The 27,204-nt window shown below is 57.0% G+C and overlaps 1 protein-coding gene across 1 annotated transcript; it reads left to right on the forward strand.

Moving 5' to 3' along the window:
• Window positions 1-26,618, forward strand: LOC107506969 (huntingtin-like). Its single transcript, XM_016137923.2, is given in 27 exon segments — window positions 1-444; window positions 562-738; window positions 1,024-1,100; window positions 2,304-2,442; window positions 3,402-3,524; window positions 5,072-5,285; window positions 5,641-5,786; window positions 6,321-6,498; window positions 7,407-7,502; window positions 9,600-9,718; window positions 9,720-9,797; window positions 11,549-11,675; window positions 12,958-13,058; window positions 13,974-14,128; window positions 14,529-14,668; window positions 15,702-15,784; window positions 17,740-17,870; window positions 17,989-18,118; window positions 19,783-19,938; window positions 22,269-22,459; window positions 22,689-22,798; window positions 22,917-23,135; window positions 23,434-23,539; window positions 25,166-25,328; window positions 25,449-25,609; window positions 26,406-26,557; window positions 26,560-26,618. Coding segments are annotated over 27 exon segments (3,975 nt in total).
• The last annotated feature ends 586 nt before the right edge of the window (window positions 26,619-27,204 follow it).

The following is a 27,204-nucleotide window of genomic DNA, read 5'->3' on the forward strand; positions in this document are numbered from 1 at the left end:
ATGGCTGGTGTCCCTTGGAGCTGGACTGCTGGCTCTCATTTCCCCCGTGGGGCATGCTTGGAGCACCGCGGCCACGGTGTGTGGCTGGAGGCGACAGCCTCCGTAGAATGCCTTCTGGCCACGCCCATTTCCGGAGGTCGGACACCAGCTGTGGTCAGTGCGGATAGTACTGGGCAGCTGCTTGCTCCTTCCTGCCGCTCTGGCCGTTCCTGTCTGTTCCCTGCTGGTCCACCTGGAAGTGAGTCTGATCGTCTTTTCCCTCAGTGTCAGAACCTGCACGACTCGGAGCACCTGACGTGGCTCGTCGTGAACCACATTCAGGACCTGGTTGCCCTGTTGCATGAGCCTCCCATGCAGGACTTCATCAGCGCCGTCCACCCCAACTCTGCCGCCAGTGGCCTCTTCATCCAGGCCATCCAGTCTCGCTGCGAAGACCTGTCACCCGTAAGTGTCCCGCTGCCAGCGGCTGTCAGGCAGCTCGCTCTGCGGAGAGGTAGAGCCCTGAGGTTTTTAACCGCTGGTTTCCAGTTAGCAAATACTCTTTCCTTCTGTCGATGCCAGCCCACCACCCTGAAGGAAACGCTTCAGTGCCTGGAGGGGATCCACCTCAGCCAGTCGGGCGCCGTGCTAACGCTGTACGTGGACAAGCTTTTGCGTACTCTGTTCTGCGTGCTGGCTCGCATGGTTGACACCCTTGCTTGTCGCCGGGTAGAAATGCTTTTGGCTGCAAATTTACAGGTACTGAAAAAAACACTGATACTGATTTTTATTGAAAACTTAGCAAAGCAAGCCAAATAATTGGCTGCATTTTTCCTCCATGGCGTAGTCTCTGTGTGGGCACTAAGAGAAACATGTCCAGTGCGTATAAACGGGTCATTGCTCGTGTGTCCAGGACGGGGACTTGTTCCCTCGTCCGATCTGCCTTTGCCGCTATAGGCCGTACACGTCTGTTTATCCTTTGTGAATGAGTGCGGGGTTATTTCATGCGTTACCAATCTCCTGGTGTGCTCTTGTTTACTTTAGAGCAGCATGGCCCAGCTGCCCGTGGAAGAACCCAACAGAATCCAGGAGTACCTTCAGAGCAGCAGCCTGGCCCAGAGGTAATGCTGGAACCTGCCTTCCTTGGTTTTGGAGGTGAAGACTTAGATTCATAAAGGAATAAGCTCACAGGACGAGAGGTCAATGTGCGTTAGAGATGGCTTTACAGCAGAGGGCCTTCCAGAACGCCTTTCTACATTAAAAAAATCGGATCTCACTTTATAAAAAGTCACCACTGGCTGGCAGAGTCACTTGTGCTGCATTAGGTGGAGCTGTGCTCGTTCTCCTGCTGGCCGTGAGAGGAGCAGCGTGTCCTCACTGTGCCACTGTTCACCATCCTGTGAAGAACGGGAGCATGAAGTATCAGCTTATCTCAGCGGGATCAAAGCGTAGACTCTAACTGCTAAGTGAGAGTTGGCAGATATGAAAAATGTTACTGATTTTTGGCATGTAAAAGTTAGGTCCACATCTTGTTAAATTTTGTTTCTTTATAGGTATTTATTGCCTAATTTTATTTGCAAAGTCTTCAGAGACCTTTATCAGAAATTGTGACATCTGTTCTATATTTCCATGACTACAAAGTAAATGGAGACGCTTTTACCCTTTTTCGTCCACAGGGGCGGACGGGGGATGGTGGTGGCACGTGTGAGAAAAAATATAATTACATGCTGTGACTTCAGCTTTAATTGGGAAAGGGTGCTGTTTGGAGGGCAGGCCCTGTTGGAGTGATTTCTCAGCCTGGCCGAGTCATGCTGTTATTTGCATTATGGAGCTGTCACTCTCGTAGCACATGGTGGGAGGTCGCACTATTATATTGCTTGACCCCAGGCTCAGTATTCAGCCCAGACGCAGAAGGTTATAACATCTTGTACCAGATGCAGAGATTCTTTTATGAAATGACTTATACCATAAGTTGGTATAAGTTCTGTCTCGTTGGAGGATTAAGCGGGAGATGTTTTTGCACTTAGATCTTAGAATAGATGATCTTCTTTGCATTTCCAAAGAATGCTTTTATTGGTTGCTGTTCTGCATGTTGCCTGTTGTAGTGTTTGAGTGTAAATGGAATTTCTGGAAAGTCTTTATGGGGCGTGAACAGTGGTTGTGAGAGGTGAGCTGGGGCCTGCACCACTCTGTGGCCTGTCCACGTGTCAGTGAGGAAGAGCTCCGCAGGGGGCGCCAGTCACGGCCCCCCTCGCTGTCAGAAGCCGCCTGCTCTTCCTCCTGTGAGGCTGGGCCCTAACTGTCCACGTGTGATTGGATTCCAGACACCAGAGGCTCTATTCGCTCCTGGACAGGCTTCGTCTTGCCACTGCACCAGGGTCTCCTGGCCCCTCTCCTCCAGTCACGTCCCATCCACTGGATGGGGACAGCTCCTTGGCCCTGGAGACAGTGAGTCCAGACAAAGTAAGTGTCTAGCGTGTCTGTGTATAACACAGGGGCCCGGCAGGTCAGCGAGCACCTCGGTCTGCCTGAAGCAGATCCAGAGAATGCAGCCGGGTACCTCAGGTGGCAGAACAGTGTCGTGCTTGGCGCAGCCCCAGAGGGCTCCTGGCCTGCTCTTTCCCTGTTGGCGATGGCCAGAGTCACATCACAGACAGGAGGCCTGAGGGCCATCCCAGGGGGTTAGCAGGGAGCGCGTGGTGAGAAACAGTGCTAACTAGGGGCTCTCATGGTGGGGCGGGGATGTCAGGGCAACTGGCGAGGAATCAGTGTTAGGGGGCCCATAGCCTTCAGGTCCATGCCCACTTGGCCTGGCTCCTCCTCCTTACATGTGCTGAGCTCCTGCATACTGACTCCCCACAAGGACTCACCTCTTACACCTCAGAGCTGGGGGCCAATGGGGCCCTTGGTACTCTACTTTCCTGGAGAGAGTTCAGTTTAAACATGAACTTGGATTCCAGAAGCCAACAGTCCAGGCATAGAGTAGCGTAAGTTCATTGTTGGCCCTGGAGAGAGAGGGGCAGAGCAGCCACCCCAACAGGAGGTGACGGGTGCTGTGCCAGACAAGGGACAGACAGGGTGAGGGCATAGAGAGGGGGACCTGCCACCCTTTGTACTGTAACCGAACTCGGAGGATGGTGAGACACTCGACAGGTGAAGGAGGGAAGGGGCAGGTGTCCCGACAGCCCCAGCAAGTTCAGAGAGCCTTCGTAGCAGTTCCTGGGGTGTGATGAGCGGTGCGCATGCCTGGTCGGAGTCCAGCCCTGCCAGACTGTACGCAGAGCTAGGGAGGCCACCGGTCCTCGGTCTGGTACCGTACGTTGCCAGGTAGTGGAGAAGGACACATCACACTCCCAGTGGACTCGAAGGCCCTCAGAAGCCTGCCCCAGCGCAAGCCATCGTCTGCCCTTCCCTCCTTCCAGGACTAGTACGTCCGCCTCGTCAGATCCCAGTGCTGGACCAGGTCAAACTCCGTGCTGCTGGAGGGGGCAGAGCTGGTGGATTGGCTCCCCCCGGAGGACATGGGCGCATTCATGACGAACCCAGTATGGTGGGAGTGCGGGGTGCTGGGGGCTCCCCACCTTTCCCCCATTACCTACGCATGTTGATTTCTTTTGTCCTTACGCAACCTACGTAGGGTGTGTGCCTCTCACGCAGCTGCCTTAGTGGCAGGGTCCAGTCCAGGCAGCACAGGGCATAGTTCAGTCACATGATAGTCCAGGAGGCAAATTGTGTTTAATTCAGCTTTTTATGCATGTGAAAAAAATTGATTCCTTAGTTACAGTTCTAATTGCTCGTTCTCGTGGGCCTGAGGAGAGGTGCTGGAATGTGCCAGAGAACGTGATTTAACACTCTTCCACGGCACTCTGGAAATTGATCTTCAGCTAGCCCCGGCCTAGCTGTTGTGAGGGCCGCACCCCTCACTTTATGTATTGAGGCCCCTCCCCCCACTACCTGTGGTGGGGTCTCTCGCTTCCTCACTAGGTGTCATGAGCTCCCCCATCCCCACTCCCGATGTCAGGCGAAGCTTCCGTGGCCTTGTCCGTAGCTCTCAGGCAAATCCTGTGAGGAATGGAGCTCCCACTTTTCTGTGTTGTCCAGCCACAGCCTGAACGGGTTCCTTCTTAGACCCACTGGGATGAGCAGCCAACTAAACTTTTAGGTTTTTATCACCATCTTGATATGTATCAAGCAGGAAAGAAAAAGCCACAGGGACCTGTGGTTTGACATGGTGGCTGCGGGGGAGGGGCGGGGCAGCAAAGGCTGGGCCAGGTGTGGCTGGAAAGAGGCTCAGGGAAGGCCACACAGCAGTGCGTTCCTAAGTGCTGGTTCTCTGTCCGGTTAAAGTGAGTGCTCCGTTGAGAAAAGCAGGAGAATTGGTCCAAAATCAGTTTGCTAAAATCATCTTAAGATCCATTCAATGAAAGTTGGTTTGTTTAATGACCAATTAATTGAATTTTCCAAATTCGGTAATTAGACTTCTAATGACATTTAAAAGTTTCGGCTATAACAAAAAGGTTCAGTTTTGATCATTGATGATGACATATACTTTTCTGAGTATTAACTAAATGAAGATTGGCTTTCTACCTGAAAATTAGCCAAAAAAAAAATCCCTGAATGGTTTAAAAAGTTGGCCAAATACAATACAAATCAATATGTCATATGAAATACTATTTTTCCACCTAAAATTGCATCATTTACGTGGTACTTGGATATATTTGAGCTGCTTTTGAACCTGGCTTATCTTTCTTAAGCTTCGGGAATGTCAGGTATTTCACTTATTTCTTGGATAGCATATCAGCTCCGTTTCGTATTTTTATCAAAATTTTGTCATACTAAAATTTTTATTTCAAGCGAATCTGAAGACATAAAAAAATTAAAATATTTCTTTGAAATTAAAACACCAAAAAGGAACCAGAAATATACTTCACTACGTGTGTTTAATGGAGTTGTTTATTTCTGACAGAAGCAGAATATTCTTAATTTTTTTTACAGCATAAAAATTCATGTTGTGTTAGAAATGTTTGCATTGACCTTCCTTCTGCTGCATTTTTCTCGCCTCGTTGAAAGCTTGTGCGTGTTGATGCCCCAGGAGTTCAACGAGAGCCTGTTGGCCCCGTGCCTGGGTCTGGGCATGCGGGAAATTTCCGGAGGCCAGAAGAATCCCCTCTTTGAAGCCGCTCGCGTGGCGAATCTAGACCATGTGACCAGCGTGGTTCAGCAGCTGCCTGCTGTCCATCAAGTGCTCCAGCCCTTCCTGCCTGCGGAGCCCACCACCTACTGGAGCAAGTTGAGCGATCTGTTTGGTAATTAAAACAAAAACATCTCCCATTTTTAAAAAATGCTGCAGAGCCAGTACCGCGCTGTGCACTGAGCAAGCATACAACAAATGCTGTTGCTCTGATTGATGGAGAACATTTACTGAGGTCACTGAGAAATGGCCTTGGGGTCCCTAGCTCTGCATGTCTCCGGTATGTGTGCCGCCAAACACAGCCCAGGCTCCGAGCCTGCAGAGCACGCACAGGTCGGTGAGTGCACACATGTGCTTCCGAGGGGCGGGGCCCTGACTCCCGTCAGACTCTTAGGAAGGGGCCCGGCCTCCTTCCAGAGGCCACGAGCCTCCGCTCGAGTCCCATCGTCTCACAGAGGTCTCCGTTCCAGGTGACGCTGCGTGGTACTGCAAGCTGACCACACTGGCCCAGGCCCTGGCCCAGTACCTGCTGGTGTTCCCCAAGCTGACCGGCCACCTGCGCCTTCCTCCTGAGAAGGAGAGGGACACTGTGAAGTTCGTGGTCACGACCCTTGAGGTAATGGGCAGCTTGAACTTGGCATTTCTGTGTGCAGGACGAGGTGCTTCCTGTGCGTCACCTTACTCAGGTCTCACTACATCCAAGAGGTGGACCATTGTTCCCATACTGCAGATGAGGGGGGCTGGGGCCTGCGCAGTTCTGTGAACTGCCCGGGTTCCCCTAGCCAAGGGGTAGCTGCCCTGGCATTCGAACCCCGGCTGGCTGGCTGCAGAACCCAGGCTTACATTCGGCCTCCGTGACCACAACAGAGGCCAGGCCAGGAGGGTGTGGGCGCTGAGGGACAAGGGCGGCCAGATCGAGGCGGGCATTCTGGCGCGGGGCCCTGGGCACTGCGGGGAGTGGGCGGTCAGGACCAAACGGAAGGCAGTGGTGGTGGCGTCCCGTCCCCCTGTGAGGGCAGGGTTGTCAAGGCCTGCCGGCCTCTCGAGTCTCAGCCAGTTCCCTTCCAGCCAGGAGCTGTCCTCCTCCTGACAGACCCATGACAGGAGGGAAGCGTGGGTCCAAGCCCCTAACGCGGACCTTCCCCTTCAGGCGCTGTCATCATGTGTGATCCATGAGCGCGTCCCGCTGAGTCTGGACCTCCAGGCCGGCCTCGACTGCTGCTGCCTGGCTCTGCAGCTGCCCGGCCTCTGGAGCGTGCTGTCCTCGCCGGAGATGGTGACCCATGCCTACTCCCTCATCCACTGCGTCCGCTTCATCCTGGAAGCCAGTGAGTCCAAGACCTCGGTGGGCTTCTGTCCTTTGTCATTTGAACTAGTGATCGGCTCCGCAGATCTAGTCAGAGACCTTTCTTTTGTGCCACTTGTTTGCCAGGTGCTCAGTTAGGACTTGGGATGAAAAGGTGGATAAAAATGCCTTCACCTTAGGACCTTGGTGTCTACACTAGGATTTAACTTGAATTTACGTTTGTGGCCATTTTGTTTAGAGTTTAGAGTCCTAGCTTTCATAAAAAAATAGTTTTAATTTTATGACTCTGAATTCTAGTCCTAGTTGACTGTTTTCATGCTTTTATTCCTAAATGATTATAAGATTAATGAGATTACATTTAAAAGATTACTTGTTTTTGGTTGTAATCAAAATGCTTATTTCTAGACTGTATTGTAATACTAATAAATTGTAAAGTAAAAGTGAGTTATTCTTTTCAAGGGACAGTGTCCTCAACAAGGATTGTTAGCCAATTTTTTTTTAATTAGACATTGTAGTTTACATGTTGAGGGTTTTTTGAAGTTTCATTGTTTAAATCGCTTTCGTCTGTGCGTTGTGGTCAGCTTGGAAACGATCCAGGGAGTCATTTTTCAAAGCCAAGCTTGGGGTTGTGGGGGTGCTCTTAGCAGCAGTGAACCATGAGCCACTTGGGAAAACCGCCAGGGTTGGAGGTGGCACCAGGGGATATGGGAGCACCTGGCAGTCCGAACGGCAAAGCCCAGCTCCTCGTGCATTTCAGGTCGACCCAGACGCCGATGCCCAAGTTGGCTGTTGAAAATTGACTCTTAGGATATCTGGGCCTCGTTTGACCCAGTCTGCCACTTCAAAACGTTATGAGGCATAAATGTGAAAATGCAAATAAAAAGGAATGGTCAATGTGTTTGGAATTTGTCTGTTCTGTTCTGATTTTAGTCGTGGTGCAGCCTGGGGACCAGCTGCTCAGTCCAAAAAGACGGACAGACACCCCGAAGGCTGTCAGAGAGGACAGGGTGGACTCGCCCATGCAAAGTAAGTCTCAAGACCCGTTTTCTCACCTGTTTCTTCGGGGCTTGAATGTCACTCACGGAAGAGACGTTTAAAGTGGTGAATGCGGGCTCTTGAAAGCTGACTTCACTGTGTCCTGTTGCTCATCCCCAAATCGAAGGGTGATTTGGGGACATTGCCAGGCACTGCTCTTTCCTCCATCTGCACCTCTGGCCCCTGCATCTGGCTCACTTCAGCGCCCCCCCCCCAGACTTAGAGGGGACGTCATGCTCCTAGGGAGGCCCTCCTCTCTTCTAGCCTGGCAGCTTCGCCCATCTGTCACCTCAGACTCTGGCCTTTTGGGGGCAGGAAGTGTGTCTTCCTTCTGTTTTCACTACCGTAAACAATCGAGAAATGTTTGTTGAGTAACGAATGAACAGACAAATCCTAAGGGACTTGAAGCCGGAAGGAACAGCCCGTGAGTATTAGGCAACCCGAGTGTCAGCCATCTATTTTGGTGGCTTTTTAAGTGAAATTCCTGCTCTTCCTAGGAAAACAAAAAGTCCACATGCCATTCATTTAGACCAGTTCTAGCGGCAAGCAGGACCTCGGCTCTGCACGTGCTTTCTCCTGGTTCAGGTGTCATTCTCTGAAGATGGTGGTGAAGGAGGGTGGGAGGAAGGCTTGGCTGGTGATTCCTTGTCACCAGGGTCCCCAGGTTCTGGGGTCAGGCGGCTCTGAGCTGTGTGTCCTTGGGCAACTCATACTTGGCATGCTGGAGTCCTGTCCGGGCACCTCCAGCTTAAGAAACATGCCTTTTCATCACAAGTATGTGAATACTTCCTATCGATTGTTTTTTTTTCTTTTTGCCAGCTTTTGTGCAGCTCCAGGTTTTCCTGTTGTTAGTAGTAAACGTAGTTTTCCTTCCTGTTACCTGCTCAAGGTTTCATAGCTGCGTAGCCACCCAGAGGCAGTGGCATTTCCTTATACAGCCGAGCTCTCCTCTCTGCTTATCACAAAACTGTGCTGCTGTCAGCCTCCCTTTGTGATTTCATGGTTTCTCGTTGACACCTGAGAGGCGTGCAGACTCACCAACTGACTGAGGGGCATTAGCAGGGTGTTGCCCCTGCGCTCCTGCAGGGTGGATGCGAGAAGTGCCAGCCTTGCAGAGCCGGCCCGGGGGAGGGGCTTCACTGCGCAGAGCGCCCACCAGGGCCGGCTTGTGGTGGGCCCTCGGCAGACGCTCCCACAATTTCGGGTGTCACCTGAATTCCCACTGCTGTGAAGGTGGCTCTGGCGTATCCAGGGTTTGAGCCAGAGTGGGCGGGCCACCAGCTGTAGCGCATGTGTGTGTGTGTGTGGCTTCAAGCCGCTGTGCTCACCCTACACACCCTGCTGAGGCCAGTTCGCGTCCTCCTGGCCAGAAGGAGCAGCTTGCCTTGCTCGTCACCCTCACAGGGCAATACCTCTCAACGCCTGTCCAGGACCCTACTAAGGTCAGCCTCGTGTCTCTTGGCTTGGGTGTGACTCCCCAGGCCTGATAAGAGTTCCTTCTCTAGACAAGGAAGTTGCCTGCCGAATCTCACGGACCGTGGGAAACATCCATCCACAGCCCTGAACATTTATCAACTCCACGGCTGATTTGGGGGTGCATACTTGATGCCAGGCGCAAGGTGAATCAGAAGCAGACCCTGCTCAGGGTGCCGGCATCTTCCCTCAGGGCAGGGTTTCCTCCCGCCCCGGGTGTTCTGGGCACCGGTCTTGGGAAACTGAACCGGGGATGACAGCGCGGACCTGCGAGTGCCAGCATCAGGACAGACACCAGGTCCTGGGAGAACCAGAGCCAGCATGCAGGGACAGGCTGCACGATCGCTCCCAGCTGTTAGCCAGCCACAGCCGCTGTGCAGGGAGGGTGGGCAGGGGACAAGGCCAAGAGGGTGGCAAAAGTCCTGGCTGACGTGAAGGGACTGCACGCATGGTTAGACAGACGAGGAGGGGGTAAAATCGGAACTTCAGTGACCAGCCAGAGGCCAGGCGTCCCTTTTCTGGCTGAAGCTGCTGGTGGCGGTGCGTGCCCTGCCCTGGGCGGTTCGGGGTGTGTTCCGACGCTGCAGCCCTCTCTTCACCACGGTGTGTGTTTAGGTCCCGAGTATGTTACAGCGGCCTGTGGGATGGTGGCGGAGATGGTGGAGTCCCTGCTGTCCGTGCTGTCCTTGGGCCACAGGAGGAACAGCGGCATGCCTGCCTTCCTCACGGCGGCGCTCAGGAATACTCAGGAATATCGTGGTCAGCCTGGCCTGCTTACCCCTCGTCAACAGCTACACGCGGGTCCCCCTGCTGGTGAGTCTGGCCGTTCCTCTGCAGAGACCAAAATGAGAGGGGCACAGGCAGCCCTCGCCTGGCCTGGGCGTCCCGGGGGGACCGGGCCCTGACTGTGCGGCCACCACCTCGCGGTGGCAGGGCGCCGTGCGCCGCCCCCTCTGGTTTCCTTCGGCATGCTGTGCAGCCCCGTTTCTGAGTCAGCAGAAATGCTAGCTTCTCTAAAACGGGTGGAGCATCATGTCAGGAAACGAGGTGTCATCTCCCAGCAGCAGACGCTTAGCATCTGACGCGATGCCGGAGCCGCAGGCAAGCGCGGCGATGGTGGGGCAGCGATGACCCTCCAGTGGGTGTTTCCCTCTCATTGGTGGCCCCTTGGGAGCTCCTTCAGGTGCTTTGGACCAGCAGCCTTTTCATTACTTCTGGAGTCGTCTTCAGAGTTGGTTTCAGATCGTCAGTGTTGGTAAGGACTCTTGTTTGAGACCACGGGTCACTGTGAGTAGAGTAGAGTCAGCAGGGGCTGGGCCACGTGCCCAGGAAGTTGCTGAAATAAGGATGGGGTGATGGGCTGGCACGGGAGGCCTGGTATAGGTCCCGAAGATCAGCCAAGACCCAGGGGAGACACTGCTTCTTCCCGGAAAGGACCCGTGCCCGCCAGTGGGGCCCAGCCCCTGTGCACGTGCGTGTGTGTTGGACTTGAGAGCTGCGCACTGAGGAAGCAGTGTTCCTGAGACCCTGGGGGAGGAAGGGCCCGCACTGTGGGGTGAAAGTACCCCGTGGAGGGCTCATCCTGAGAGCAGCCCAGGGTGTGCTGCACTGGAAGCCATCACAGAGCCAGCAGCTGGGGCTTTTCCGACGCCAGGACCTCCCGGGAAATGGGCAGGAGGGGCTGCAGCACTGTGCAGGGCTGGTTGCAGCCATTGTGTATAAAGAGTCACCGTGAGTTTTGAGACAGCCACACCTGTGAGGGGCCGGGAGATATGCAGGAAGGCACAGGCAGAGGTCGTGGCGTCTGGGACGGACTCAGGAACTCGCCAGCACAGACCCTGTCTATAGATGAGCCGCAGCAAGGGCCCCACCTGCACAGGTCGCGGGCCCACGTGCCTGAGGAGGGGCGCCCTCTGGGGCGGCTGCGCCAGGACGTGCCTAGGGTCTGGGAGGAAGGGGAGGGACTTAGGAGGCATCCTCTGCGTTAAGGGAGAGATGCCCAAGTGGCTGAGGTTGGCTGGCCGCGCCCAGAGGCCCACACGGACGAGCTCGGGGCTCTTCTGCCGCTCGATCTGAGGTGGCAGCTCAGCTGGCTGGAAGGGTGGTGGCTCCTGCTACAGAAACAGCACGGGCCTGCCTCAGGCCGGCCCTCCACTCAGTGCTTGAGGAGCATGTGGCCGACGGACGAGGCTGGACTCTGTGGAGTTCACAAACAGACACGAGGCTCTGCCTGACACACGGCCTGTGGGCGCAGGTGCTCTCACGCCTACTGGCCTCTCGTGGCCCCCTGCCACGGGCTAGCTCCCGACCACCAGCCTGGTGGCACCAGCAGTGTTAGGGAAGGGACACAAGGGGAGGAGCAGACCAGGAAGCCCACTGCTGGCCCAGGAGGTGCTCGGTGGCGTGGTCGGGGCCATTTCCGGGAAGGCGCCGCACCAGCTCTAGGTACGGGGAGCAGGCCGTGGGCCTCAGGGTAAGGCCGTGCCTAGAGGCACGGCATTCCCGGTGCCCTCGCGATGTGGCTGTTCCACCTTGACCATGCGACTTCTTTTCTGTTCTCTCAGGTCTGGAAGCTTGGATGGTCACCCAAGCCAGGAGGGGACTTTGGCACGGTGTTCCCTGAGATCCCTGTGGAGTTCCTCCAGGAAAAGGAAGTCTTCAAGGAGTTCATCTACCGCATCAACATGCTAGGTAGTCCGCGCTCCTCCCTTGGGGTCGGGCATGTGACCCCGCGGTGGCAGCGGGCCCTTCTCTTCTTGGTCCATGAGGGATGCAGGCTGAGTGACGCTCATCCCATCATGTATTTTGCAGCGTGTTCAGAGCTGCTGCAGCGGGAAGTGCGGTCACAGTTTATGTGTGTGCGAGTTTGACCCCAAGTTCTCACACCCCAGGCTTGTTTGGCGTTGGACAGGGACATGGCAGCTGACAGTGTGAAGCCACGTTCGGTCTTCGTGTTAAGCCCTCTGCCAGGTGGTGGCAGTGATCCTCTCGGGGTGTTTTCCCCCGGTGTGGTCACTGATGTCCCTTCTTGTGTGTGTGCCGAGCAGATCAGGGCAGTGAAGCCAGCATGGCCGTGAGGAGAAAGCAGACTTTAAGTAAGGCAGCACTGAGCTCTGCGCGGTTGGGCAGGACCCCTGGTTCTGTCACTGTGAGATGGGCTCACACCTGTTTCACAGAGGTGCTGTGTGTTTAGAAATTCACCCATGCCCCTCATGCAGGCTGTCTCTCTCCATGGCAGCAGTGGCAGTTCTTGTTTGTCAAGACTTCTCTTCAGGGGCGTGGAAGTACCTCTTTTTTGTCCCCATTTTACACCTGGAGGTGTGGTCTGGTGGGAGGTTGCGATTGGTAGATCTGAGTGGCAGTACCCTGCTAGGACAGGGGGACCCCAAGCCCCCGGCCATGGACCAGTACCAGTCGTGGCCTGTTAGGAACCGGGCTGCACAGCAGGAGGTGAGCAGCAGGGGAGTGAGTGAAGCTTCACCTGTATGCGCGGCCACTCCCAGCTTCGCCTCAGATCCTCAGGCATCGGATTCTCATAGGAGCAGCGGTCTAGCACCAGTCCCTGGTGCCACAAAGGCTGAGGACCGCCATGCTAGGGAATACTTCTCTGCCGAGTCCAGCAGCTGACTTTGTGGGAGACTTTTGGGTTCTCTGGTGCCCAGGGCAGAAGTGTCTCTGGCCCCACTCAGCCTTGCTGCATCTATACATCAGGGGTCGGAGGGCACCCTCTCCTCCATGGTACCTGAGCTGAACTTGGCCCATGCCACGTGTGTGGCCTCAGACGTGTGTGTGAGTGTTCTCACTGAGGGACAGGCGCTGGCAGTGTTTCTGCATCCCAGGGCTAAGGGAGCTGCTGTCCGTGGCCCCGTGGCTAGTGCTTGCCCGCTCCAGTTAGAGCCACATGGCCTGTCACACCACGTCGAGGAGTGTGAGGGCTGGGTGTCCTTGTCTCACATTACATTTGCATTCCTAGGGTGGACCAGCCATACCCAGTTTGAGGAAACATGGGCCACCCTCCTTGGTGTCCTGGTGACTCAGCCCCTCGTGATGGAGCAGGAGGAGAGCCCACCGGAAGTAAGGCTGCACGTAGGCCCGTGCATCCACTGGTTGGCACTCGGCCAGTGCGGCAGCTTGTGAACTGTTAGTGGTGGGCAGAGGAGGGCAGCAAGCTTGTAGCTTTCTGTGTCACCTTGTTCGTAAAGGAGCCCAACCATGTCTAGACCGAGGTTCCGGAGCAGGGACACACCGCCCCCAGGCTGGAGGGCATTTACCACTGAGCTTTGCAGGTGAAGGGTCAGGAAGATTACACCCTTTTTTGGAAATCTTTTAGAGTTCTGTTTTTCAACGTTCAGGTGTGGCGTTTAGGCCGAATCAGAGTGAACAGCTCTCTAGAAGGGCCGGGCAGGTGGACCTGTGTGTACTCTGGACTGCTTTGCATAGCTGCCACCTGGCTTCTGGGACTATTAGCGTTCTCTGTGTCACATGACACTAGTAAAGGCCACATCCTGGTGAAGCAAAGCCTGAGATGTGAAAAGTCTTGGGTGTTAAGTCCTTAATTCAGGTGGAGGGGACAGTTCAAAGTGTAGATAGATGGATGTCAGAACCTTCAACGTTGTCTTTAAGTTCACGTGAATTCACACATACGTTGCCACAACCAGAGTTCCTAAGATTAGTGGGAAACATAAGGGTAGTTTCTTAAGAAGTAATTCCTGTTTGGAGGTTTGTGCCTGTGGGAGACCTTGCTCGGAAAAGGAGACATTGGGCATCACGTTTGTTTCGGGTGACCAGTGTGTACAGGCTGTGGTGAGCCGAGGCAGACAGAATAGCCCTGGCTGGGAAGGCTTGTCCTTCTGTGGTGCTCGGGGCTCCTTTCCATGAGGCCTTGTGGTCTGAGAGCCTTGGACTTCGGGACCTGTGTGCTGCTGGGGGCACAGGTGGTGTTGGTGTCTGGCTGCTCGTGACTCGCCGATGTGTGGGCTGTCCTTCCAGGAAGACACGGAGAGGACCCAGATCAATGTCCTGGCCGTGCAGGCCATCACCTCGCTGGTGCTGAGTGCGATGACCATGCCCGTGGCCGGCAACCCAGCCGTGAGCTGCTTGGAGCAGCAGCCCCGAAGCAAGCCTCTGAAGGCGCTTGACACCAGGTGTGCCCGGGTTGCTGTGTGTCCCGCGAGGTGCTCCTCCCCCACCCAAGGTGACCAGCTGCTTCACCCAAGCCCTTGCCTTTGTTGCTGAAATTAAAAACAAAACACTGCGTGCTGCCTTGCTGCAGGAGGTACAACTCCAAAAGCGATCTGATGGCAAGTGACAGTGAAAATGAGACAAAAAGATGCCGGGGTCGCCCAACCCTAACAGAGCAAAAACTAACAATCTCGTAGGACGTCTGCACGGGCACAGGGCAGGGATCGCCTACTAAGGGGCTGTCATTTGGTACTGTAGGTGACCCATCTCCTTTAGGCAGAACTGGAGTTTGGAGAAGTCCTGGTGTCTCTGACTTTTAGGTCTTGAAGAAACCAAATAGCTAAGCTCTGTTCTGAATTTTAGGTTCGGCAGAAAGTTGAGCATGATCAGAGGAATTGTAGAGCATGAAATTCAAGCAATGGTTTCCAAGAGGGAGAACATCGCCACCCATCATTTATACCAAGCGTGGGACCCTGTCCCCTCTCTGTCTCCGGCTACTACAGGTACCTGAGGGAAGGGGTTCTTTGTACTTGGCCGAACGAGCATGTGGCCGGCATACCTGCAACACCGGTTGGACAGAGAAAGACCAAACTGTGATTTTGTTTGGAGGCTGTTTACTTACGGTGTAGCCTAATGCACTTAAGTCGGGGTCTCACCCAGGATAAGAGGTGTTGACGGTCTTGAGGAAAGGAAGCCTGGAAATGAGCAGGGCTTTGATGCATGTGTTCTTGCTGGACAGTGTTCTAGCCTACAATTCTTGTGATTCCCTAGGGATTTTTTTAGGAGTTGTTAGATCCAGGAGGTTTAGGCATGTTGAGAGCATTACCTGGCAAAGGCTCAGTGTGGGAACACGGTGTGTGTGCACCCCCAGGCATCACTGGGACATCGAGTTAAGCTGAGTCTGTGACTTTGCATGGCCATGGGTCCCTTGGGGAGCTGATGGCACATAGGAGAGATGAGAAATGACATGCCAGTCACAGAAGGAGCAGAGCAGGTGCCAGGGGAGGTGCTAATGCTCCAGCAGCCCTGAGGAGTGCAGGTCCCCCCAGGGGCGAGAGAGGCCGCTGTTCTGAGTGGCAGTTTAGCTAGGGGCCATCTCGCTGCAGCTGGTGACGCCCAATGGAAGGCAGTGAAGGGGTCATTTGGCCTAGGGCATAGAGGGTATGAGAGGCAGGTTTGTGAGGGAGGCACCCTGTTCCTGGTGGGTGCAGCTGGGCAGCCCTGGCACCAGGGCCGGGCCCCAGGAGGTACCATCCACTGCAGTTGTCCTCTGGGCCCCTGGAGCCTTGCCTGCAGGACCGTCTCCTCGTCCACAGCTACTGACTCTGAAGCTTTTGCAGCCCAGTCCCCAGCCGGTTCTCATCAGAGTCAGAGGCTGGGTTGTTGTGGAGAAAAAGTGATGGTCCAGGAGGCCCCGGCGGGCCTGCCCTCCTAGTGGGGTGTGAAGGAGCAGGGCCATGCCATGCCGCCTGGAGCCCCGGGGTGGCACCTGTGGGCAGGCTGTGTGGGCGGGGTTGACAGCGCTGTCACTCGCAGGTGCCCTCATCGATCACAACAAGCTCCTGCTGCAGATCAACCCTGAGCGGGAGCTGGGTGACATGAGCTACAAGCTTGGCCAGGTCAGTCACACCACCCTGCCAAGACGCGCCCCCGCTCGCTCCGCTCCCTGTACCCCGTCCTCGGGTTTGTGCCATTTAACACGTTCAGAAGAAAGTGAAATGCGTTTTTAAGTAAAAGGAAGATTTACTTTTTTAAATTTTATTTATGTTATTTATCTCCAGGAGGATTTAAGGTATTCTCTGCGCTTAATGACATAAATGTGTGTAAACACACAGGGACAGGACAAGTTAGACTGAGGTGAGGAGGAGACGCGGCAGGTCCCGGGTCCTGCGTGCCAGCTGCAGTGACAGGACACCGGCTCGGGGCATGAACACGGAGCAAAGCCCTCGCTCTGACGGGCTGCAGATTTGGCCAAATTGTCCCAACGGCTAGCTCAGAGGAAGGGGTGGTCACACGACCCAGTGTGGCAGGTGGGCCGGCGCTGGCTGCCAGGTCACAGCTCACTGGGTGGGTCACTGTGAACTGAGCTTCAGTTTCCTCATCAGAAAGTTGGGGACAGTCGTGCATGTAACACCACAGGTTGTGGAGCTGAGGCAGGTCTGAGGACAGCAGTGCTGGGAGTGGGGGCCCAGCACGGGGCACCCTGATGGCTGCGGGGTCCTCCTGGCGTGTGGCTGGCTCAGAGAGCAGTCAGACCGAGGTTCTCCCTGTGGCTTTTGTTCCTGGAGCACCGGGCAGTGTTTGGCGGTCTCAGAGCTTGGCGACTCCTCGCGGGCTCTGGGCTACGGCTTCGCACTGGCGTCCCCAGGCTAACACTCACGTCCCCAGCTCTCCTGTTTCTCCTGCACAACCTTCCTCTGTGACCAGGAAGCTGCAAACACATTCTCCTGTCCTTGTCTTTGACAGAGAAGCGTCCACCCCTGTGATAGGTCAGAGTGGTGGTCAGCATTCTGTCACTCTGTGTGAGCGAGTGAGAAGGCCTGGTTTGCTGGCTGGCACTGGGCTTGCCTGGGGCCCTGTGGCACTTGCCCAGCTGTGCCCTTCCTCCAGCATCTGGGCCACGGCTCTCTGCCGAGACTGGCATGTCACGTGGTGATACCTGCCCTGCCTGGGACACCTGTTCGCTACAGTCCCTTTGACCTCGGCTAACGCAGGCTTTAGGAGAGGGTGTTGGGTGGGAAGTGAAGGAGGGCAGGGGCCCTTCCTTGGCCTGAAGCTGGCCTTCTGGGGTTCCTAGCTTACCTTCGGTCTGCGGCAGGCCCGCGACAGCCTGCCCGCTCGCCATGACAGCTCCTCTGTGAGGGATAGGCTAGGAGCGAGAAACCGGTGCTCGTGCTGAGTAGGCCTTGGGCCTAGTGTCGCTGGCGATGGCAAACAGCTTATTGGGGAGCACAGCCCACGGGTGCTTGTTCTTTTGGGGCGCTGCAGTGCTGTGCGGAGTGCTGGAGGAGCTCTGACGAGCAGGCCTTTGGGGATGTAGGTGCTCTGCCTGAGCCAGTGGGGAGGGCGGGGGCTTCCGCCTGTCTCTGCAGCACCACGCTTCCCAGACCCCTCCCACCCTGCCCGCTGCAGGAAAGCAGCCCCGCCCCCCCACATTTGCTGGGGTGCTTTTTTTAGCAAGTAATTCAGAAAAATGGGGTTTGCTGCAAATGACAGCTAGTGAGGCAGGACCAGTTTTGGAAATAAATCCCGAGTTCTGGTTCTGTTTTTCTCTGGGACTTCATCCAGATGTCCCTGAGGGGCTAAAGTGTCCTTCCCTAGAGGCTCTGTCCCTCTCCGTCCTCAGCAGCCCTCGTTCCAGGTCTTTAGTCCTGCAGCCGAGCCGCCCGAAACCCCCCTCCCCTAGTCTGCAGGACCCTCCACCCGGGACCCGCTTGGACTGAATGGGCCCTGCTGGGTGACCGGGGTCAGCTCAGTGCAAAGGACCCCACCACACCTGCAGCTCAGCACCCTGGGCCTCAGAACCTGTCGCCTGGACCCTGAGCGATGACCCAAGTGTCCTCGTCTGTTTTAGGTGTCTATCCACTCAGTGTGGCTGGGGAACAACATCGCACCCCTGAGAGAAGAGGAGTGGGACAAGGAGGAGGAGGAGGAGGCCGACGTCCCCACACCAGTGTCACCACCCACGTCTCCCGTCAGCTCCAGGTCTCTACCTGCCTTTGCTTTAGAGCGGTTTGAGCTCGTTCATCGTCTGACTTGTTTGGGATGCGTCCTGTGGGCACCGCTCACGCTGTGCCAGGGCCCCCGTCCCACATCCCTGCAGGAAGCACCGGGCTGGCGTTGACATCCACTCCTGTTCGCAGTTCCTGCTTGAGCTGTACAGTCGCTGGGTCCTGCCGTCGAGCTCGGCTCGGAGGTCCCCCGTCATCCTGATCAGCGAAGTGGTTCGGTCTGTAAGTTCGCCCTCCCCGTCTCCTCGTATGTGCACAGAGTGTGCACTTGTGCGCGCACCCAGAGCCCATCGTCTCTGGAACCTGTGAGGGACTCTCAGTGACACAAGATGACAGAGTGTATTTCTTAAGCCAGTGAAAGTGGCCAGATCGTCCTGCCGCTGTCACCTCCCTGTCCCTGTGGACGTCCTTGAGGACCTGAGAGACACAGGCCCACGGACCGACCCTCTTTGAGAAGCACAGCTTGCAGCTGTCATTCTCACACTGTTGGTCTCAGGGTTTGTTTCTATTATTTAAATCAGTGGGGGGCAAATGATGTTCCTGTGTGTTATTGACATCTGTCAGGATTTACAGTACTATAAATTAAATCCGAGAAGTTTTAATAAGTTTTAATGCTTGCTGGCCCCCTCACCACCATCCGGGCAGTCATCCAGCAGGATGGACGAGGAGGCCTCGCAGCGCCCGCGCTGTGCCCGTTGACCAGATGCCCAGAGCCATCGGCACTGCCAGTGCCACGTGGGGCTTGCTATTTTTACCTACAGGCGACCCTCTTTAGTAGTGCCAGGTGTTTTTTCGTTTGTTTGTTTTTAGCCTGGTTTTCCTCAATACACCTTTAAAGGTTTTTTAATTGTTTTGTATCTGGTCAAGTAGAAATTTTTAAGAATCTCCTTTTCAATTTTAATACAAGTTTATAGCTTGATATTTTCAAATACCAAACTAAGCATCATTAATAAAGGTTTTAAATTTAAAAAAAATTTACTAATTAATTCATTTTAAAGTAACAATAATGATCATTTTTATTTTGAGGTAATGTTTTGAATTAGTGAGAGGAGCCTTGTTTCACATTTTTGTAAATCTCTTTGGTGTCCGGTTCATTAGAGACCCTCTGGGCCCCCACATCTGCTCTGCATTCAGCCCATGAGTGTCCACTAACTCCTAGGACACGGCACCACGTGGTTAGGATAGAACGGGAGGCAGGGGCAGACGAGGCCTTGCTGTCGCCATGGAAATCATTTTGGCCTTGCAAGCAACCAGGTGTCCCATGTGCAAGAACTGCTGATTTAGACGGTTTGCTGACTCCCATTGTCCCCATCACTGGGACTTGACCGTGGCCTCTGACAAGGACCGACCCCTCCTTCCCACGTGCTCTCAGAGGAGAGGGGCCCTCATGCCTCACTGACGCTTATTTTCAGATGTGCCAGGAAGAACTGAATGGTAGAGAGCTGACTGTTTTGGGGAGACAAAAAGAATCCCTGGCCAAGCATAGATTTTTTAAACAATTTTTTCTATCCTGGGGTTTTTGAGACCCTGAACCCCTACACAGTGGGAAGGGCCTGGGGTTTTGAAACAGAATAAATGGGGCTCGTCCGTGGTGACTGCTGCGGTGCGGGTTCCCGCGTGGGCTGTGACAGGTCCCAGTGCACCCGGGTCTGCGCGTGTGTGCACAGAGGCTTCTGCAGGCATCTGCCGCGGACGGTTTGTCTCCACGTTTGTGCTTGCTCTGTATTGTAGGCCTCCAGGTGTTTGCCAGTTTCTTTTCCCTGTCAGGCCTTGTGTGAATTCCCTTACTTTATTGTCCCTTGGCTGTGAAAATGTACGTTTTAAACTTTGTTGCTTACTTAACTGATTGAAATTTCCCCCTCCATCCAAATGTTCTGTGTCTCCAGCTTCTCGTGGTCTCAGACTTGTTCACCGAACGCAACCAGTTTGAGATGATGTACATGACCCTGACCGAGCTGCGGAGGGTACACCCTCCAGAGGACGAGATTCTCCTTCAGTACCTGGTGCCTGCCACCTGCAAGGCGGCCGCTGTCCTCGGAATGGTAAGTGGGGGTGGTGCAGAGGCCACCTTGTGATGGTTGGGTGTTGGGAGTGCAGCCTCAGCCTTGGAAGGCTCGTCCCGAACCTCCATAGCAAGCACGAGACACTGGAGAATTCAGTCAGCATTGTTGCGTGCCCACGGGGCCCGGGAAGCGTGCTGTGGTGGGCCCATCCCGGGCGGGCCCCTGTGCCCCTCACTCGTGCGGCCATCATGGTGGCTCACGCTCCAGGAGAGCTTGGTGTGCAGTGGACATGGGGCCCACTCCTCCACAGATGGCGTGGCACCCCTCACTTCCTCCGATGTGCTTCCTGTCAGCAGGGCCTCCCTCCTGGGGACCATGTTGTCACAGTAGCCCTGTGTTTCTGCCCCCCAGGTGGGGATATCTCAGTGTTTTTCACCACATGGACAGAGGGGCCTTCTTTTGGGTTCTCACTGCCTAGCCGGTCAGAACTCTGCGAGTGCCGCCCGGCCTTCTGCGCTGATGCCGCCGCACAGCACCCGCTGAACACTGTGGGCCCGCCTGTGTGGGGCGGCCTGAGGAGGACCCGCCTCGCCGCTGGGGCAGGGCCTTGACGCCGGTGTCCAGGGCTGGCGCCGTGCGCTTTGCCACGCAGCATTGGCCGGTCGCTGGGTTTCTTACTCAGGCGGCTCCTAGTTCCCATCTTCAGGACAGCAGTAGGGAGTCATTCACTCACACATGGGTGGCTGCTGCGTGCCTGACTGGCCCATCCCCCCCACGTTCTGAACTCGGTCCTGTCTATCCTGACAGTGACTGACCACATGCCGCTGCCGCTGCTGGTAACATTTGTGGAGCCCTTCCTCCTGCACCCCACATGGCCCTGTCTGTGTGACTGAGGGAGGCCATTGTCCTCTGCATACGCCCTGGGACTCCCACACAGTCTGAGCCCCTGTCTGTGCCTAAGCCCCAACTCTCCCTTCCCGACTAGGCTCCCCATAAACTTTGTCCCTTTGATCTAGGCCACCAGAGCAGGTATCATCCCAAGTGGCCTTCAGCCATGGTGCCATCATCCAGGGAACAGAAACAACAAGTCCACTGGCTGTCCCTCTGTGAGCACCTCTCTTCAAAGCCTGAGTCCTCGGGGGGTCAAGACCACGTGAAAGCAGCTAGACTTGGCACGTTCTTTTGTCTCCGTGGAGAGTTTCAGCTGCTGGGCTCATTTTCATTGTAGTTGTGTTTTTGTGCTCAGGCCCAGATCCCCCAGGCAAATGTTGTGCTGTCAGTGATCAAATGAGCATAATCGTTCTTTAAGAGGATCCCGAGGCCAGATGATGCCCTCAGGACTGCGTGGCCCTCTCCCCGCAGGCCTGGGCGGTTCGGGCAGGCAGCAGCGCGCTGCCTCTTCCCCTTGAGACACTCGCCCAGAGCTGTGAGGTCTGCCTCTCGCACTGCGTCCCTGCGGTGTTCTCAGAGCCGGGGGTCTGGAGGCACGGGCTCGGGCAGGACGTAGGGCGGGGTCCACCAGTCTGTGGGTGTGGGACAGGAGGAGGACAGGGACATCCTATGCAAGGAGTGTCACCCTCAGCTGGGACTGCAGGGGCACAGCATTCCCGTGAGGGCCCATCAGACGACTTTCTGACGAGACGTGGGCTTGGCTGGCAGGAGTCGCTTACCCGGGGGGATGGTAGAAGCCGCTGCTGGTGCCACTGCCTCTGCACTGTGCTTTATGTGAAGGTCCCTCTCGGTGCAACGTCCACTGAACCCGTGATTAGGGTGCTAACTGAAGTTGACCACATTTTGAGTAGGTGCCAGTCGGGTCCTCGAGACCACCCCAGGTCATTTCTAGGAGGACACACAGGGTTCCCATACGTTCTCAACTGTGATCCATATTACGCCAAAAAGGCACAAAACTTAAATCAGTGACGGGGGAAAGCACATGGGGCGAGATCCAGACAAACCAGGCTCAGCTTCCAGAACCTTCCCCTAGGGTCATGGGATACGCTCAGTTTCTCCAGCAAGTCGCGACTACGTGTGTGGCGCGCCGCCCTCCAGGGAGGCCCCTTAGGGACTTGGAGCCAGAGCTTTCACTTGGGGCCCGTCCGCAGGCCCCTCCATGCGGCACATCCCGAACCGCAGACCCCAGCAGGGGAGGGGTGTCAGCGCGGGTGGCTGAGGCATAGGGAGCCGTTCTCATCAGCGAGGGTGCTGGGGACACTCCCAACACCCAGGTTCCCAGAGGGCAGCCTAGGGCCTGAGGACGGCGGTCGGGCCTCTTGGGAGAACCCCCGCCTCCACACACGGTCTTCCGCCGTGGCCTCCGGGCCTCGCCCGCTTCCTCCTGGGGCAGCCCTGCTTTTGTGCCTGTGCCCCAGGACAAGGCCATGGCCGAGCCGGTGAGCCGGCTCCTGGAGAGCATGCTGAGGAGCAGCCACCTGCCCAGCAAGATCGGGGCCCTGCACGGCGTCCTCTACGTGCTGGAGTGCGACCTCCTGGATGACACAGCGAAGCAGCTCATCCCGGCTGTCAGCGACTACCTCCTGTCCAACCTCAAAGGCGTCGCCCAGTGAGTGGCCGCTGCCCAGGGTCAGGTCTCACAGTGAGCTGTGAGAAGTGACGTGACACGTTTCAAAGCGTGCGTCAGACCCCGGCCATGTCGCACGAAGGAGTCAGTGGGAACTCTGCAGGCATCCTTCTCGTGGGGATGGCCAAGGTCCCCGAGAGCAAAGATGCCGCACTCCACCAGACGGCGGTGGCCGCTCGGGCGGCTGACCTCGGCTGTCTTGTGTTAACAGCTGCGTGAACTTTCACAGCCAGCAGCACGTGCTGGTGATGTGCGCCACCGCCTTCTACCTGATCGAGAACTACCCTCTGGACGCCGGGCCCGAGTTCTCTGTGGCGATAGGGCAGGTGAGCGGGCCCTGCTTCCGCCGTTGGGGCGGGGGCAGCGGGGGCCGTCCGATTCGGGGCGGGGCATGAGCGACCGGATCCCCAGAGCAGCGCTTCAACTCCAAGCCCTCCCCTCCAAATGTATGGGGCGATGCTGTCTGGGAGTGAGGAGTCCACCCCGTCTGTCGTTTACCACTGTGTCCTGAGGGGCCTGGAGCGCCTCCTGCTCTCCGAGCAGCTCCCCCGGCTGGACGCAGAGTCGCTGGTCAAGCTGAGTGTGGACAGAGTGAACGTGCACAGCCCGCACCGGGCCATGGCAGCCCTGGGCCTGATGCTCACCTGCATGTACACAGGTGAGCAGTGGGGTGGGCGGCTGGCCCAGGCCCACCCATGTCCGAGCTCCGGACTACATGGTCTCCTGTCGCTGCTTCTTGGGACATGGACCACAGGTCCCCTCCAGTTCTCAAGGAGGTGCTGGTGTCAGCCACGCCTGGGGAGCTGGTCTGTGGACTGACCACTGTCCCTCATGCAACTGCCTGGGCCTCCCACCCCAGGTTTCAGATTGGGGGACTCCTGTGGGTTCAAGGCGCTGTCTCCAAAGCCTGTCCGTTTTGCACAAGGTAAGTAATGGTGCCAAATGGCTCATTCCAGGGAACGAGAAAGTCAGCCCAGGCAGATCGTCCACCCCCAGCCCTGTTGCCCCCGACAGTGAGTCCGCGATCGTGGCCATGGAGCGCGTGTCTGTCCTCTTTGACAGGTGAGGAATGAGGCCGCGGTGGCCCCACCACACTTCTCGCTTGTGCCCTGACCAGCGCATGCTTCACCCAAGGCTCTGTGGGAGTGGCCCGTCCTCGGACCCCAGCACCTAGGAGTTTGGAGCTGACGGGCTCCCAGGCTGTCCCAGTGGCTGTCCACCTCCCCCAAGGGTGGGGTGGTGTTGGGAGGGGCACGAGAATGGGAGCCCAGGGGGGCGGGGGTCTGGGCGTGGGTCCTGAGCCATAGCAAGACCCGCTGCAAATGCTGCTAGGGGCTTGGAGAGGAGCCTGTCACAGCGGGCTCACACGCGCACCCCAGGGCATCGGGGCAGCTTCAGCAGGAGTTGGGAGGCAGGTAGAGGCTGGAATAAGAAACTTGTGTCTCTGAGTCGACATTAGCCACACCGCCCCACGCCGAGCATGGTGCCAGGATCGGCTCAGCTGGCCAGTTCTGGACAACGAGCTGGGCGCCTCTTTGGATTCTGTCTACAGGACAGGGCCCCAGGCCTCTCAGTGCAGGTGGAGTGACGCGTGTGGCCTCCGCCTGGGGAGGCTGGTCTGCCCGCTCAGCCGTCATCTGCAGGCAGCTCAGTCGGCGGCAGCCTTCGGGTTTCCACAAGCACACGCTGAGCAAGGCCGTGTCCACTCTGGCCAGACACGCTGCTCCGGGAAGCTGAGCGTGTGCGCTGTGTCTCCACACGGTAGTTTAAAATGGAAGTTTATAGTCAGACTTCCATCCCACGCACATTTGTCAGCCAGGTGGTGGCCAGAGGACCGCGCTCGGGTCCCTGCCTTCCTGGAGCTTCAACTCCAGCGCTAAGGAGAGAGGTCTGTCAGCATGTGCCACGAAGGTCTGCAGCAGACCACTGTGGGGACACTCGGTGGGCACTGGCTGGCAGAGGGAACTGTCGTTCGGGGGGGCACTGTCTGGAGCGGCAGCCTCCCATGCTGGCAGCAGCCGGCGACTACAGACAGGCATATCCGGGCACCCCCGGAAGGAGGAGCGGGCCTCGTTTCTGGGCCACTTCCGGTGCTTTTTGGTTACGTGCAGTTTTTCCGTATGCGCTGCTGGGACGCCGTCATCATGGCGGTCTCCGCGGTCGGAGGGACACTGCTCCGGGCGGACGGGGATCTGTGGGGCAGGCGCCGACAGGAGTGGCTTCGGTTGGACATGAAAGCAGCCCTAGCTGACGGCAGCGCTGCCGCGTCGTGACGGAGAGAAGGCGTGGGCGCCTGGGCACAGGCGAGCGCAGGACGCCACGGGGGCCGTGTTTCCACCAAAAGCTTCTGTAATCGCTGCTGTCACGTCACCACCCGAACCATTTCTGCTTTACGCTGTGTGTGACCTCAAAACCCCTTTTTGAATTATTGGCCCCACGTGGGTGGGGAGCCCCAAGCCAGTACATCTGTCTGTCTGCGAGTCGCTGGTGAGGTCCACAGGAGGCGGTGGTGCCTTCTGCCGTCCCGGTTAGCACTCGGAGCCCAGCTTGCGACCTGCTTGGAAAGCCCCTGAAGGTCCCAGGCACCTGGCCCTGGCTCGCGGCAGGCAGCCCCCCGATAGCTGAGTTCAGACGCAAGGCTCTCCTAAGTGGGGGCGGCTGGGGCTCTGGCTGGGTCCCTCCTTCCAGGATCAGGAAGGGCTTTCTCTGTGAAGCCAGAGTGGTGGCACGCATCCTGCCGCAGTTTCTAGAAGACTTCTTCCCGCCCCAGGACGTCATGAACAAGGTCATCGGGGAGTTCCTGTCGAACCAGCAGCCCTACCCATTATTCATGGCCACCATGGTGTATAAGGTGAGGGCGGGGCGCCTCGGCGTCCAGTGGTGTGGCCGGGTGGCGTGCTACCGCCCCGAGCCCTCCCCTCGGAAGCGCTGTGTCTCTGCACCCGACATCTGGGCCTCTCCTCCTCCTCAGGTTTTCCAGACTTTCCACAGCACGGGACAGTCGTCCATGGTCCGGGACTGGGTCATGCTGTCCCTGTCCAACTTCACGCAGAGGATGCCGGTCGCCATGGCCGTGTAGTGCCTGTCCTGCTTCTTCCTCAGTGCAATCACGGGCCCGTGGGTCTCGGCGATGTATCCTTCCGGGTGCTGGGCCAGGCGGGGGCCCTGCTGTCAACGGGGTACCTGTGCTGTGTTAGTTTTCAAACTGCAGCTGTCAAGGTGACATTTACCTTAAGCCCCGAGAAAGTGAACTGTTGACACGGAAACCGAAACCGGTGTGTTCGCCACACAGACCTGCAAGGCGGGGCCGGGTGGGTGGGGCGGGGCCCCCTGCAGGCCCCTCCCCGGGCATGCGCCAGCTCTGTGCAGCTGGGACTGTCACCGATGCTGCTTCTCATTATCCTCTGTCACTGTGCCCTGTCCCCTTGGGTACGGCTCAGTGAAGATCCAGATCCCACCCCCTTTTGGCCGCCGTCCCCCAGACAGACCACAGAGTCTGCAGGCAGACGCTGGTAGCAGCAGGCTGCGCCCGGCCGTGCCCGGTGCAGGGCGCCACAGCTCTGCCCTCACCCGCGGGAGGAGCTGCCGCTAGCACCTTGCAGAGAGCCAGGCCAGGTACGTGCTGCCGAGAGGCGCCCTTCCCATGGGCCTCTGGCCTCCTCAGCCGGCTTTGCCTGGCCCCCTGCTCTGCTGGGCAGAGGTGCCTTCCAGCCGGAGAAGGACAGTGTCTCGGGAGACACTGTGGACTCACTGGCAGGGGCCAAGGTGGGAGGAGCTGCTGGCCCAGCACGGCCCAGGCCTGCCGTCTGCTCTGGTTTGCTCAGAGCTTCCCCGGCCCACTTGTCAGCTGGGCAGGGTGAGGACTAGGTGAGGACTGGGAGACAGCTGCCCCCACCCCCACAGCCTCGCTCCTTAACTCCCCCACCAGCCTTCCCCACGTCATCAGCCGGATGGGCAAGCTAGATCAGGTGGACGTCCACCTGTTCTGCCTGCTGGTCACGGACTTCTACAGACACCAGATGGAAGGCGAACTGGACCGCCGGGCCTTTCAGTCCGTGTTCGAGGTGGTCGCGGCGCCGGGCAACCGTATTACCGCCTGCTAGCTTGTTTGCTGAGCGTCCACAAGGTCGCCACGTGCTGAGTGCCAGGCGGGGCAGCCTCAGGCAGCGTCGCCTCTGCCGCGGGATGGGCGCAGCTCGCAGTGAGGCAGCAGCAGGGAGAACGCGCAGCAACGTCGGGTTGAGCCTGAGACCATGCAGCAAGCACGGGAGCCACGGCACTGGCCCCTGGCTACGGCTAGTATTAACTGCCAGCTAACCCGGCGCCGTTGCTTCTGCCATTCGGCCTGGCCCTCGTTGCCAGGGCACAGCTGCTCTTGTGTCTAAGACACAAGTCTTCTGCTCTGCCGGGTGGCCGTTAGCCCCCCTGCTGTCTCACAGGCAGAAGGTGACGCCATCAGGTTTTCGAAAGCGCTCCCCCATGTCCCCCAGCGGGACGTGGGACGCCTGGGAGTTGTGGCCCTGCCCCAGGGGGGGGGGGCGTGCGCCAGGCGGGGAGGCTGGGAGCAGGACGTCGGCGCCATGCTTCCCTCTCTCTGTGTTCTTCTCATGACTTAAGACTTACTTGTATCAGTAAAGAGATTAATTTTAAGGTACTTTCTATGCCGTGTAAAGTCTGCTGCATGCTACAGCCTCTGCGGGAGTGGACAGCCCCTCCTCCCCAGTGAC

Source organism: Rousettus aegyptiacus, unplaced genomic scaffold (assembly GCF_014176215.1).
Source record: "Rousettus aegyptiacus isolate mRouAeg1 unplaced genomic scaffold, mRouAeg1.p scaffold_m13_p_9, whole genome shotgun sequence".
In the NCBI taxonomy this organism is placed as follows: domain Eukaryota; kingdom Metazoa; phylum Chordata; class Mammalia; order Chiroptera; family Pteropodidae; genus Rousettus; species Rousettus aegyptiacus.